General features: G+C 40.5%; 1 protein-coding gene across 2 annotated transcripts in view; it reads left to right on the top strand.

Annotated features, from left to right (window-relative positions):
• ctdp1 (CTD (carboxy-terminal domain, RNA polymerase II, polypeptide A) phosphatase, subunit 1) overlaps positions 1-12,063 on the top strand; it is an 80,313-nt gene extending 68,250 nt beyond the window's left edge. For both annotated transcript variants that reach the window (XM_044171483.1, XM_044171484.1), the window contains exon 13: positions 9,880-12,063. In XM_044171483.1, coding sequence (XP_044027418.1) covers positions 9,880-10,057 — 178 coding nt within the window. In that variant the 3' untranslated portion in view covers positions 10,058-12,063. The remainder of the gene's footprint in view (positions 1-9,879) is intronic.
• Positions 12,064-13,715: the final 1,652 nt, after the last annotated feature.

Raw genomic sequence — 13,715 nt, 5'->3', positions numbered from 1 at the left:
TCTGAGGTCAGGAGCGCTCTGGAGCAGGTTATTATCAAGGATGTCTCTGTACATTGCTGAATTCATCTTTCCCTCAATCCTGACTAGTCTCCCAGTTCCTGCCGCTGAAAAACATCCCCATAGCATGATGCTGCCACCACCATGCTTCACTGTAGGGATGGTATTGGCCAGGTGATGAGCCAAAGAGTTCAATCTTTGTTTCATCAGACCAGAGAATTGTGTTTCTCATGGTCTGACAGTCCTTCAGGTGCCTTTTGGCAAACTCCAGGCGGGCTGTCATGTGCCTTTTACTGAGGAGTGGCTTCTGTCGGGCCACTCTACCATACAGGCCTGATTGGTGGAGTGCTGCAGAGATGGTTGTTCTTCTGGAAGGTTCTCTCTCCACAGAACCTTTGCAAATCTAAATTTGCAAAGATTTCAAACAAACTTCTTTTACATTGTCATTATGGGGTATTGTTTGTAGAATTTTGAGGAAAATAATTAATTTAATCCATTTTGGAATAAGGCTGTAACATAATAAAATGTGGATAAAGTGAAGCGCTGCAAATACTTTCCGGATGCACTGTATTCCAGTTTGTCTTTTAAGAGTTTTCTGTACCTTCTCAAGAAGAGTTGGACATTTTATGGTTGTTTATTGGCACATTGGCTGTCACACGGATTGAACCTGAGGCCTATTCTTTATGGCATAGTGTCTTTAACTAATGTCCCACCTTGCCAACCTATAAAAAGTAAGGAGTCAGATACTTTTTTGCACTCTTTGCACCAGCTGCAGGGTCCAGAGCTCTGAGTCCAAATCCGACTCGAGGTCGTGTGAAAAGATCCCTACAGCCTTGTCAAAAACTGGTGCTGCCAGTAAGCAGACAGAGAAAAGAAGTAACTTGAAAGGACGCCTGGGGGCTTTAATCTGATTCTGCTGCCTGTGGCTGAGCCAGAGATGGGGGTGGTGCAGACATGGGTGACTGGGGAGATGTAAATAACACTGACAGTGAATCACACAGTTGACATGCAGCATCACACCTTTGTCACACTTGGTGCTCTGGGATGTTACTGTTAGCAAGGGTTTTTTTCTGCATCTATAGTCTATGGTCTAGTTAAACTTTGTGAAGGAAAATAACCCTAATTTACCTTTTTATTTTAAGTGAGAAGTTGAGTGTTTTATTTAAACTGTTAGCCATTATATCTGTGATGCCGTATTATATAATAATATAAGTATTATATATCAATTTTAATTTCCAGTAATTATGTCTAGGCCACAATGCAGACAAAAATCAAGTCTCTAGGTAACCTACACCCAAAGTTTAATTTTAGTCTGGGGCACAGTGAATCTAGTAGTGTATAACAACCATATTAAAACTCACTGCAACACATACGTGCACACAAAAACAGAAAGTCATTTGTAGTTTATAAAGTTCCAGCCATTAAATTAAATCCAAGCCACAAGGGTTTAAAGCCTCACGTATGAAAAATAGCCATGACCATTAAAGTTGCATGGGATAGACTTTCCTATTATTCCTTTATGAGTCACATGATGCAGCCAACATCTAATAGAGGTTAGTGGCCAAGGGGATAATAAGTTTGCTTGTGTGATAGAACCAAAAGTATTGATCACTTGCTTATTGCACTTCTGGTTAGACCTAAACTGCATTTTGTTGCCTTGTACTTGTACATGTGTAATGACAATAAAGTTGAATCTAATGTAATCTAATGAGTATTTTCATGTGTTTTCCAGCAGCATGTCTTGAACATTTTTGACACTAATTTTTGTGTGATTTTTGAGTGTTTTTAAGCTCATTGTTTTGATTTTACAGCCCCAGCTTTACTGTTTTGGTTCACTCTGACTGCTCTCATTAACCTCATGTCTAGACACAGCAGGCAGATGTTTTCAGCGAAAAAGCTCTGATAAACCGTGCTGTACACTACCTGCTCAGCAAGTTAGCAACTAATTTGTCAACATAGTGGAGCATTTCGCAGCTAAAGAACCAGATATTCCCCTCAGGATTTGGTGGAGACCGAAAACAGAGCTTTTTGTTGAGTGGCAACAACGTTATAAGATGGTAATATGTCAATGTTGTATTACCAGCTTGTTCCGCTGCCCCCAGGTGGCCAAAAAATCAAGTAATCCTGCTTTATTTTGGGGGCCCAGACAGGGCTGCTAACCCAAAGAACATGTTAACTTTGTTACCGGCTAAATATAAACATTCCTCATTTATTTCATTTGAAGGGTGGGGCACTGGGACTGGCTAATCGGAATCTGTACCATCCCTCACCAACCCAGGCATCCACCCTTGCTTAACAAAAAAAGTATATCCTTTAGCTGAATTTTTCTTCAATACCTTTAATATCAACACTGTTAAATGTTAAAGGACAGGTTCACAATTTCTCAAGTCTGTCTTTGATGACCAATATGAACATACCCATATGTATATTGAAACAGGTATTGCTTGGTGTAATCATTCTTCTTGTCCATATTTGCCAAGAGATCCCTTCCTAATGAACTTCCAATGTAAATAATGAGCGCAAAAATCTACAGTCCTTGTTCTGTGTATTTTTACACAGAACAAGGACTGAATTTTGTACTAGTCTTGTAAAAGACTAACTTTGGAAGATATCCCCATGATTTGTGCAACTCAGACTGCTGAAGCCCTCCATATTAGCTTCAGCTGACATTCACAATGCATTTTTACACACAACGAGGACTATGGATTTTGTCCCGCATCACTTACACTAGAATGGCGTTGGGAAGGCATCTCTTTACAGCCAGGATGGAAAGAAGGGACTATTACAGTGACCAAAAACTGTTTCAATGTACATATGGGTATGTGAGTATTGTTTTAAGACTTAAAGACAGACTTAGTGGGGGAAAAAAGTGAACTTATCCTTTAAGTAGCTGGACATACTGTATATTTTACTTATACCCCAATGAGAGCAGGCGGTGGCTCTAGGTGAGGCAAAGCAGCAGTTAACCAACTCTTCCACATAGCCAGAGCTGCTAAAGATCCGTTATCTACAGTTCTGCACAATGCTGCTCCCAAGAATATTGAATCTCTCCCCACTGAGCATCCTGCCTAAAATCTTTGTCAACATGTATATGTCACAAGTGGGACTTAAAAGCATGTGGCCTCAAAAAACTACTTAGTCATTGTGTGAGTGCTTGTTGCACTGTCATGCATTTCTTTTTCTCATTTCCTTGCAACACCGTTGAAAGTCAGATTGTTTTTGAAGCATAGCTAAGCAAAACTGACGCATCCCTCATAACCCCCCACACACACACACACACACACACACACACACACAACAGCGCTTGTCTCTTTTATCCTCCTGTTTGTCAGTTTTCATAGATAATATAATGAGGGGTAGGGAAAGATAATGTCTATATAAAAATCGTTTAACTGCACTGCTTATCTGCTCACTGCATGAGGAGCTGTTGAATGCACGAGGGATGGGATATATATATACGGGTGTATATATGTAACCATCTGCATTTGACATATCTGCTGTAAATGATATGGGATTGTGGGGGAGAGAGAGTGATATGATACAGGACAGAGGTGACCAGCATTGCGAAGTTGTATCCTTTCTGCCCTTTTTAGGCTACTTTTTCAAAGCAATACCTTGCTAACAGTAAAGATTGGGCCAGATTCGGGTCTTTGTTTAAGATCTCTTGGGATGAGACCTGTGGATGTTGACCCTCCTGCACCAGAGGAAACTTCACGAGAAACCAAGCAGATTTGGTTTTAGTCCTAAAACTTTAGCTCATTTAGTTCATTACCTCTCTCTTTCCGTGCTCTGTTTCCTCCTCTTTCGCACTTAATTTCCTCCATTTGCCTTTTCACTCTCTCTTTCCCTCAACCCCTCCTTCCTTCTTGCTGTAAGCAGAGTTGTCAGAGGCGTTTGAAGTCTCTGCTTTTTACAGGGCTTCCTCCTCTCCTCATTTTTCTCTGCCTCCTTTTTCACCAGTCCTAGATTAGGATGTCTTGGGTAGAGTTCACAGCCTTGGACTTCAGTAAGAGCTTACTTCTTTATCAGCGGTGAAACTTACTCTGCATCACAAGATTAAACTGTAGTCTAGCCCGTTTTGTAAAGTCTTTCCCGAATTTAGCCCTTCAGAATGCTCCCCTGGGCATCGTTAAACACGCTTTCTTGTAAAAATGTATCTCGACTTGGGGCAGATGCAGTTTTCCTGGCTTATATTCGTCATTTTATATCACTGATGTATCTCTAATGATGTGTTGAGGCGGGTGTAGCTGCAGGTTGTTTGTTCACCAGCAGGCAGTCTTGACAACCCTAATGCAATCATACTCCCATAGTGCATAGAGATAATAACATCTCAAAGTAATGACCTCAACATCTGTGTCTATAATAACAAGACACATTATTATCTATGCACCCTCATAACTGACATTTGTGGCATTTTTTGAATTTAGTTCCAGACATGAGCTTGAAATGTGAGATTTCACCAGTAAATCTGTTGGTCTGGTTCCTCTCAAATTGAAGTTGTAATAGTTGCATAAATAACTAGAACTCCACCTAATGATTACTACTTGACAGGTCAGGCCCACCCCACCTCTTGTGTCATCGACAGCACCTTGATTTAAAGTGCTCTCTCAGGGCCAGCCTCGCTCTTGGCTCCGTTCATTCAGCTGTCAAACATTTTACAACTACTGGACAAGCCAGTGTTTCATTATTGTGTAACCTCTGTCACTGAAAAATACAACCAAGTCAAAAGTTCCTCCCTAACATTTAAAAGTACATTGTTAGCAACTTTCTCCTGAAATTGTGATGGCAGATTGTCCTTCACAGCCAATAAGAGATCCAGTAATGAGGACATTTAAATGAAGGAATATGTTTCATAAGATCCTATTATCCCAGCACTCACGCTGTGTCAGATATAAGAAAGAAAATAATGGGGAAGCTTTAAATTACTGAGCAAACCTGCTTCTGGAAGTCTTATCTTTCACTTATTTTGTCTCTCAAGCTGGTAAACCCTTTCCCCAGTTGGTTTGTGGCCCCCCTTAGGTATTTGGCTCAGCCCTCAACTTTTCCAGGGGAGCCACTTAAAACAATAGGGCTGCACTCCTTTTAAGAGGGAGTGGAGTATTGGCCTATACTGAAAGCTTTGAAGGGCAAATTCATCAAATCCACGAACCCCTCAAGCCTTTGCAAAGGTGAGATGGTAATGATTACTTAAAGTTCAGATGCAGCTATAGTGATGTTGATTATGTGTTCGATAATATTGGATAAGAAAAAGTGCCTGAATACTCAGAGCTCCATGCATACAGTTTTCATGAGAACATTTTGATTCACTAATTTTGATCGGATTTTCATCAGATCAATAAGTACAATGTGTTTATGTGTTGTTACTTTAAAGATCATTTTTAGCTATGCTGGTTCTAGGGTTGGCAGTGTCAATCGGTCAGTCCAGCACTTTGGTCCAGGCTGCACTATCTGAACAACTCTTGGATGGATTGCCATAAAATTTTGTACAACCATTCATCGTCCCCAGAAGATGAAGCCTACCAACTTTGGTAATCCCCTGACTTTTCCTTTAGCGCCACCATGAGGTTGATTTTTTTTTTTTTAGTTTTTAATGAAATGTCTTGACAACTATTGGATGGATTGCCAGTAAATCTGAGATATTCAAGGTGCCCAGAAGATGAATCCTAATGACTTTCCAGATGTTTTCTCCAGTGCTACCAGCAGATTGACATGGTCATCATTGTGGTTCAGAGTGAAAGCTGTTGGCTGGATTACCATGCAATTTGATGTAGATATTAATGGTTTTTAGTTTTCTTTACAATTAGCATTATAGTCGCTAGGATAGATGTAGACTATTACACTGGGATTCCACCGGGTACAGCTCCATAACGTCGTGTCTGCGACCCGGTTTTGTTCCGTCCTCCTAGCGGCCTCATACCCCACCGGGAGTGTTTCAGAAGTAGAGCAGACTGCCTGCCCATCGTTGTTGACTTATTGTTTTGGTCCTTTTTCCTTGACTTTTGTGCTTCTACCATGAGTAATTAGGCTATGTGGTTAAATGGTTTCACAGAGTGTTTTATTTTGAAAATTGACCGGATTCTCTATGCTGATTCTGTGTCTGACTTCCTGCCCAGTTCATCTTCTCTGTGCAGCTTGAAGCGGCTTCCGTCAAAAATAGACGGAGAGCAGCTTCTGGGATGCACTGCGGTGCATCTGGTTGGATCACAAGCATTGTCTAGAATGTCCACTATCCGCTCCGGCGGCCGCATACACACCCATAATTGACGTGTCCATCTGCTGCTGTCAGCATCGGTGTCCATTTAGGAGAATATCTGGGCAGGTAGGTGCAGCCAAGAACATCGGTTTGCGGTGCAAGTGATGATCATATGATTGGCGTAGATAGAGTGCCAAGAGAACACAGAAGATTGGCAAATGGTCGTCTCCGCAAGGCCCTGCTGGTTTTCCAGATGCCAGTACAAAGCGACTGAAACACAGAATTTTATAATGACATTGACGAAGAAACTGTGTTCAGTGTGGAGCGTTACTTTCCGCTTAGGATCAGGTATTGGAGCCAGTATCGGCCCCAATACTGATCCAGTGATTTTTAATCAGTGCATCCCTGCCTCTTACCAAAAGTAAAATAAAACCTCTTCTGTGGTGGAAACTTCCAGCACTGCTTGCTCTCCTGCAATACTTTTATCACTCCTTTGTGAACCATTTTTCTAGCATTGTTGCTTTGTAGTTTATGCCTAAAGCCTTAACCATTACTATTTACAACCTAAATGAAAATGTAATTATTAAAATTCCAAATTAAGTCAGGACAAGACCATTCGTTATAGATTACTTACATTTTAACAAACAAAAGTAAAGTTGTTGACTGCAGGCAGCTCTCTTTGTAGTAGTGCAGTTTAACAGTATGTGAAACCAGCAAAAATCTAATGCCCATAGAAATAAAACTGAAGCCCATTTTGGAGCTGACATGAGTGAACGTGGTGGGAGTGTCTGCAGTGTGTGTGTCTGTGTGGGTTAGATTAATAGACAAGGATTTAGATTGGGTGTAATGATGCAAAGCAGAAAACAATGGAGGAGCTCATCCCCACCACCCCCTGCTGTCTCAACTGTTAATATTTGGAAATGGGAGAGGGATGGTGGGGTACGGGTGTAAAATCACACACACCAAGTTTTTACTCATTCTCTCCATGTGTGTGTATATATACGCACACGCAACTGCAGTGATTCATACAGTGTCACCAACCAGCCCAGGTGGCATTATCACTGATGGTGATACAGTGGGGATTGCCTCATTTTCTCACATTGTTGCCAAATAAATAATCATTAATAGCTTATCTCATCTCTTGCTATCATCGCTCAGCCTCACATTACCCTCTGACCACTGAGCCTCGATCTTGTGGCTCAAAAAATTTAACTTCTTGTCAATTTGGAGGATCAAAGCTGTGCTGTTGTAACACAAACACAGCCCTTTCCCTCCCACACACACACACACACCACACATAGTCTGCAGGGGTCCACTGTAATGGTCATGTCACCGAGCCTCTCCACTGATATTAGCTGACATCTGACCTTTAATGAACACACAACCAGAGTGTAGTGGGAGGTGAGCGACGCTGTCTGACAGCAGTGTGGTCTAATGAGAGGGGCCCTCTCAGCAGAGCCGGCGTCAGTCCTCCACAATAATCATACAAAACCCCTACACACCTCATTATCATGCTAATCGCATCATGCTAATAAGCCACTCTGCAGAGGATGGCATGGAGAAGCTGGAGTGGAGTGGAAAGAGGGGTGGCATGTTTACAGCCACATCAAAGAATTCTTCAGCCACTTAAGAATGTGTGCTTTCCTTTTCCTTGACTATTTTGGTTTCCTCTTGAATCCACTTGAATGCCTTGTTTGCCGCAACAGGTAAGATTCATTCCATTTACACCTTATATTAAAATGTGTCTCCAGTATACACATCTATATTGATATATATTTTAGTTAACAGACCTTTTAGAGGTGTTTGTAGGCGTATTTGTTCTCTTTAGACAGAGTCTGGCTGGCTGTTTCCCCCCTGCCTCCAATCTTCATGCTAAGCTAGGCTAACCATGTCCTGACACAAGTTCCATAGTGAACACACAGACATGAGAGTGGTCTAAATTTTTTCACATCACTCTCAGAAAGAAAGCAAATATTTCCCAAATGTTTACTATTCCTTTAACATTTGAGCATTTCGTTATGTGTATCGAAACTCAGGTATCGTACTGCCACTAGTGTCAAAAATACAATACTCAGCTCCAAACTTTACAATCCAAGATGGCTGTGGCCTCTTTGATTTGCAATGTCTTTTTTTATTGGAAGGTTATATTTGGTTTTGAAATTATGTGGTTTATTGGAGATACAGCATGTTTACTTCGATTTTAATGTGCCCCTCTCCAGAGTGGTTTGGATCTTTAGTGCATCTTGGGCCTCATTTACACTTAAATTTGATGAAATTTAGCTTTTTCTTTCTCCAATCCACGTTCTTTTCCGAACGGCGTCACCATCTTATCTCGTCCTCTTTCTAACCATCTTTACCCCTCTCCTCCCTCTGTATTTATATCTCCTCCATCTCCGTATCCCTTGTTCCCCAATTGTTTTGAATCCCTCATTACCGCAGTATGGCTTTGTTCTTTAACATTTGAGGGCCTTTACATCTCCTAGCAGCTCCCCTCAGTCCTTTGTGAATGGGGTAAGTTGGGCTGCACAGTGGATACAGTCTGTATGGAGAACAAGCCCTTGTTAATTGCATTGTGTTATTCTCAGTGGAACTTGTTGTGCTGAACTAAACAGGATATTATTCCCTTTCTTTTTATGTTGTCTTTTTTTAACTGGGGAGTATACTGTGTTGCTTTCATATTCCAGTGAAACAACTGGTCTTTTATTTATTTTTTTATTCATTATTAAACTCCATTTTATTGACTACATCCCAAGAGCTCAGTTATCGCTACTAGCTGGGAAACATCCACTTGAGATTCAATTCAGTTATGCGCATGACCGATTGGCAAATGTTTAGATGATGATGCCTCTAAAACTCCTGAACAGCTCTTAAAACTAGGCCTTTTTCTTGCCTTGCATTCGTTCAGAAACTGATTTTGGTAGGTGGTTTAGAACAACAGTGATTCCCAGAACAGCCACCATGTTGTTTTAGTTTGAAAACTGAAAGCAAAGACCAATGACAGCCGGTAGAGTTGCAGTCATCTGATCAGGTGTGGGAATGGTTTATGTCTGTCTTAAAGGAAATTTTGGTATTAACCTTGGTATTATTTTCATAATTGTGTCCATTTTGACTAATGGGTCGTGCTAACGTTGCGCTCACCATCTCCGTTGTTGAGACTTTGGAAACGTGACTCAGGCAAAACAGAATATTGGGGCAAGCAGCACAAACCTCCTAAAGCTTTCTAAATAAACTTCCATTTTACATAAATCATTTCAAATGCTTGCCTCTGAGTCCAAGCAAAAGTAAACACAAAATGTAGACCACTGGATTAGCAATTGTAGCTAACAACATAGGGATCTACTTCCAGGACAACTTGCCGGCTAACTAATACCACTCTCATGTCTGTATGCTAAATATGAAGCTACAGCCAGCAACCGGCTAGCTTAGCTTAACACAAAGACTAGAAATGGGGGACACCGCTAGCCTGGCTCTGTCCAAAGGTAACAAAAATCCACTTACCAGCACCTCTAAAACTCACTAATTCAAACACATAACCACTGTAAAACCACATCATTACATCACATTGGCATAATTTTTAAATGAGCCATTCATGTTCAGGATGTGAATCAACAGCAGCAGTGGAGCAGAGGAGTCCCACAGGTTAAAGGTTTACAGTTCTCTTTCTAAATCATCTTTTGTTATTTCTGTAGGGGCCACAAACGTAAGCATGATGAAGCCAAGGAGGAGGAAGGCGACGAGAATAAGGAGGTGGCAGAGGAATCCGCTGACGAGTCTTCTAAAGACTCCAACGGGGAAGAAGGCGGCAGCAGCTCGGAGGCAGACGAGATGGCGGCTGCCTTGGAGGCAGAGCTCAATGACTTTATGTGACGTGGAAAGTGATGGGACTCAGTCACATGAAAAGGACAACGAAAAAATCTGCCCCATTCGCCCCTACAAGTGGTACCTAAAAATCCTATTTTTCTGCTTTGGAATCTGTGTGTACTGGATGTATGAGCCATGAGTGTGTGCTGTATTAAAAATGAATGTCCTGTACAGAAATGACTTGTTGCTGTGTAAATAAAGGCTTAGATTTTTTTGTAGCATTGATATATAGCCTTTTTGGCATAAAACACTTTGATGTTAACATTTTATTGTATGATAACAAACCATAGGAGAAATTTGATACTCTTTTTGTTTGACTTTTTTCTATTTCAATTTTTATATTGATGAGAAAAAGATAAATGAAATTATAAACTGTAAATTTTGCTGGTCGTACATGCCAAAGAGTTTGGAATAGGTTTGCCAAGGCGTGCAGCTAAATATTTTACTCTGGACTTCCAGTTTTACTTTTCTTTTGGCCTCAACGGTTTTTTTAGGGTCATAAATGCAACCAGCGGATCTAGACGTTTGAATGTGTTTTCTTGAATCATTTCTTCCTCCTCATGGTGTTTGTACTTTTGATAACATAATGGTAAGGTAAGCTTCTTTGTGTTTGTGATAACCAGCCCCTTGGTGCACCCTCAACCAAATCCAACTTAACTTCCAGTTTATGTTCATTTTCATGTGTTTCATAAGTTCACCTTTCCCATGTCAACCCACTGTCGAGATTGTACAGTTCAGAAGGACAGACTCTCTCACTCGGCCTCTGCTTATGTACACTGGAGAGGATACCTTGTGAAGCCCTGTTGCCTCAAAGGGTAACTTCACCCAAGTTACAATATTACCTTTAGTGTTATAACTATGCAGTTTTTTTTCTGTCCAGGTTTTGAGATATACATCTGAGGCTTCTGCCTCCACCCCAGAACAATGGCACTGAGCTCATATAGGTTCATATGGTATAAAAAATATATTTTATAAATTATATATATATTATAATTGATGTGTGTTTATAAACTAATTCATCAGTAGAAAGTAGATCCAGTGAAAACCTTTGACAGCGAGTTAGAAAGAATTATCCAGAGTAACTGGGATTCTGGACAGAGATGTGACTCTTGAATTTTTTTAAATTGATGGGAATGGCAACGCCAGAAACAAAATTGCATTCACCTCTGTTGTATTGGGGTGGCAGTAGAAATCTCAGAGACAAAAATATCTGCATGACTAGATACCACTGGAGGTAAGTGAGAAAATGTGTTTTTGGTCATTTGGGTGAACAGACCCTTTAAACCGGCATGAGGCAAGATGCTTATATAGTATAGAAATGTCTAAAATGAACCCAAATGAAATGTTTTACTTGTCTATCCATATGAAGTGATAACCTCAAAGTACTTAGCAGAGAGAGAGAGAGCAGCTCCCCAGCATCGCATCCCTTTGGTGTCCTTTGGTTTAAACCAGCCTCGTTGGTAAATATGACTGTGCTGTGTGCACTTTACTGACATCACACATTACAGGATTGCTGTGTATTGAAGATCAACAATTCCATCTCTCTCTCTTTTCGAACCACCATCATGCAAAGTTGCCTAGTGTGACTAATAGAGCATATATGTTGTACCATGGTTGCTTACATTCACCGTTCATGTTTGGCGTCGAACCCATAGCACTGAGTCTGTTTTTGTTTCATTCAAAAGAGTTCCAAACAGTGAAAGATCTTCCTTCTTCTGCATTTAGGCTGTAGAAATAAATGATTGTAATTACTGTCCCAAAGCAGAAGAGCAGATGTCTGTTTGAATCTCTGCCCAGTGAATGATTTTCTCTCACCTTCACCTACTACACCCAACAAAACATCAAGATTTTCCTTTTTATAGTGACAGTCATCCCGTTTTGTTTTGTTTGTGTTGGTGGTTTTATCACGAGTTTCTATCAAGCAACTGACATGTAAAGTATTTGTAAAGTCTATTTCCTACTTGACCCCGAGAGAGAAGATACTTTAATCAAATAAAAATGTTTCTAAGTAACTCAACTGGATTTAGTGTTCTTTTTTGCTTCCTAAAGAGGATGACATGAAATATTTTCTACATCTTGTATTCCCTGAACATAATCACTAAATCAGCTAAAAGGGCAAAATAAACCATTAGCCTTTTGCTGCCTCTTCTTTCCTGGTTTTTAAACATAATCATAATGCATAGGGCACCATGAGACTCCCACCAGAACATACTACTCAGTTAATGGGCTCTCTGTTATGAAAACCAAACCAGAACCATTCATCTTGCAGCTTGGGTTGATACATGTGTAGCAAATGTGTTGCAAACTGTGAAGAAGCTCTTGTTTTTTTTCCCTTGTTGTTACACCGAGACAATTGTTATTGGAGTGTACAGAAAGCACAAGTCATCAGTCTGCAATTTTAGATGCAGGAGAGAAAAGAATCATTTCTGTCGGGTGAAAGCATGGCATTTCATTCTCAACTGTCTTTTCATCAGAAATAAATACAATGGGAGTCTGTGTAACGTAAACCAAATATAACCATTTGATTGGTGTAAATTGTTGAGGGCACAGCGATGCCTGGGGGGCTCAGCTAGAGAGGGAAAGACATCTGTGATATTACTCTATCATCTTGCCATTCAGTCACAGTGGGTCTTCAGGTGGGATGTTGAATTCACAGGAAACGATGGGATAAATCTCGGTCATAAAGTCTATTAAAAGCGCGACTCTTGCTTGCTCCTGTTATGGTGCTCGGTGCGTTTCTTTTCCCAGAACGCCTGATGATGCGTTGCCTTAAAAGCCAAAGCAAACAGCAATAAATTGAGAGCTGTTTATCCTGTGATGAAGTATTTTCCACCAGGGTGAATTTTTCTCACATTTGCACAGCCACAGTGGTCAGTAGTCATTTGAGTCCACATTCGAATTTAAATAAATGTCAATTTTGCTGCTGTGTTTTGTTGATTTATGATCCACAAAGGTGATTCAACGTAGACCAGAGGCTCCTAAAATTACTTATGATATATGATATGATCTAAAACAAGTGTGACCTTTGTTCAATCAACCTGGAAGTGAAGGAAAGTGACTGACGGCTGATATCAAGAAAGAGAATGCAATTATGCTTTAATTTTTGTTTTTTAATATAGAGAATCAAAAGGTTCCAATTTTCTTTCCTCAGTTACAAATCAGACAGTAGATCATTATCCACTGACATGTCACCATTTTAAACCAAGTTGCTAAGCTTAGCTGACTTGGTGTTACATGGTTCCAACCTTTTAAAAAATATACCCAAAATTCCATAATGTTAGGAATAAGGTATAGCAGGACCTCTGCAAAGATGCTGAGAAAGTGTATTTTGGATTGTATTTTTTTTGTATTTTGGATTAACATACAAACCTCTAGCTGTTGAGCAAGACTTGAAATGCAGATGAGGCTGCAGATCATGTCCTCTTTCATCACTCTCCTCTCCAGACGTCCTACCCTGAAGATTGGCCAACATGAAAAATGCTAGTCATGCGAGTGCATCTCAAAGGTGAAACAAGGTGAAGAATAATAACAAGGCTCAGATCAAAGGTTGTCCAAACCTTTCACACCTTTGATTACCAGTGCAGACGTGCAGCAGATGTTAGAGTACAGTATGTAGAGCAGCAGAGGGAGGTGGAAGTGGCTGTAAGTCGGTGAGACTTAATAA

The sequence above is a fragment of the Siniperca chuatsi genome, linkage group LG17 (genome assembly GCF_020085105.1).
Source record: "Siniperca chuatsi isolate FFG_IHB_CAS linkage group LG17, ASM2008510v1, whole genome shotgun sequence".
NCBI classification, from domain to species: Eukaryota; Metazoa; Chordata; class Actinopteri; order Centrarchiformes; family Sinipercidae; genus Siniperca; species Siniperca chuatsi.
This window is presented reverse-complemented; position numbering and strand designations above follow the sequence as displayed.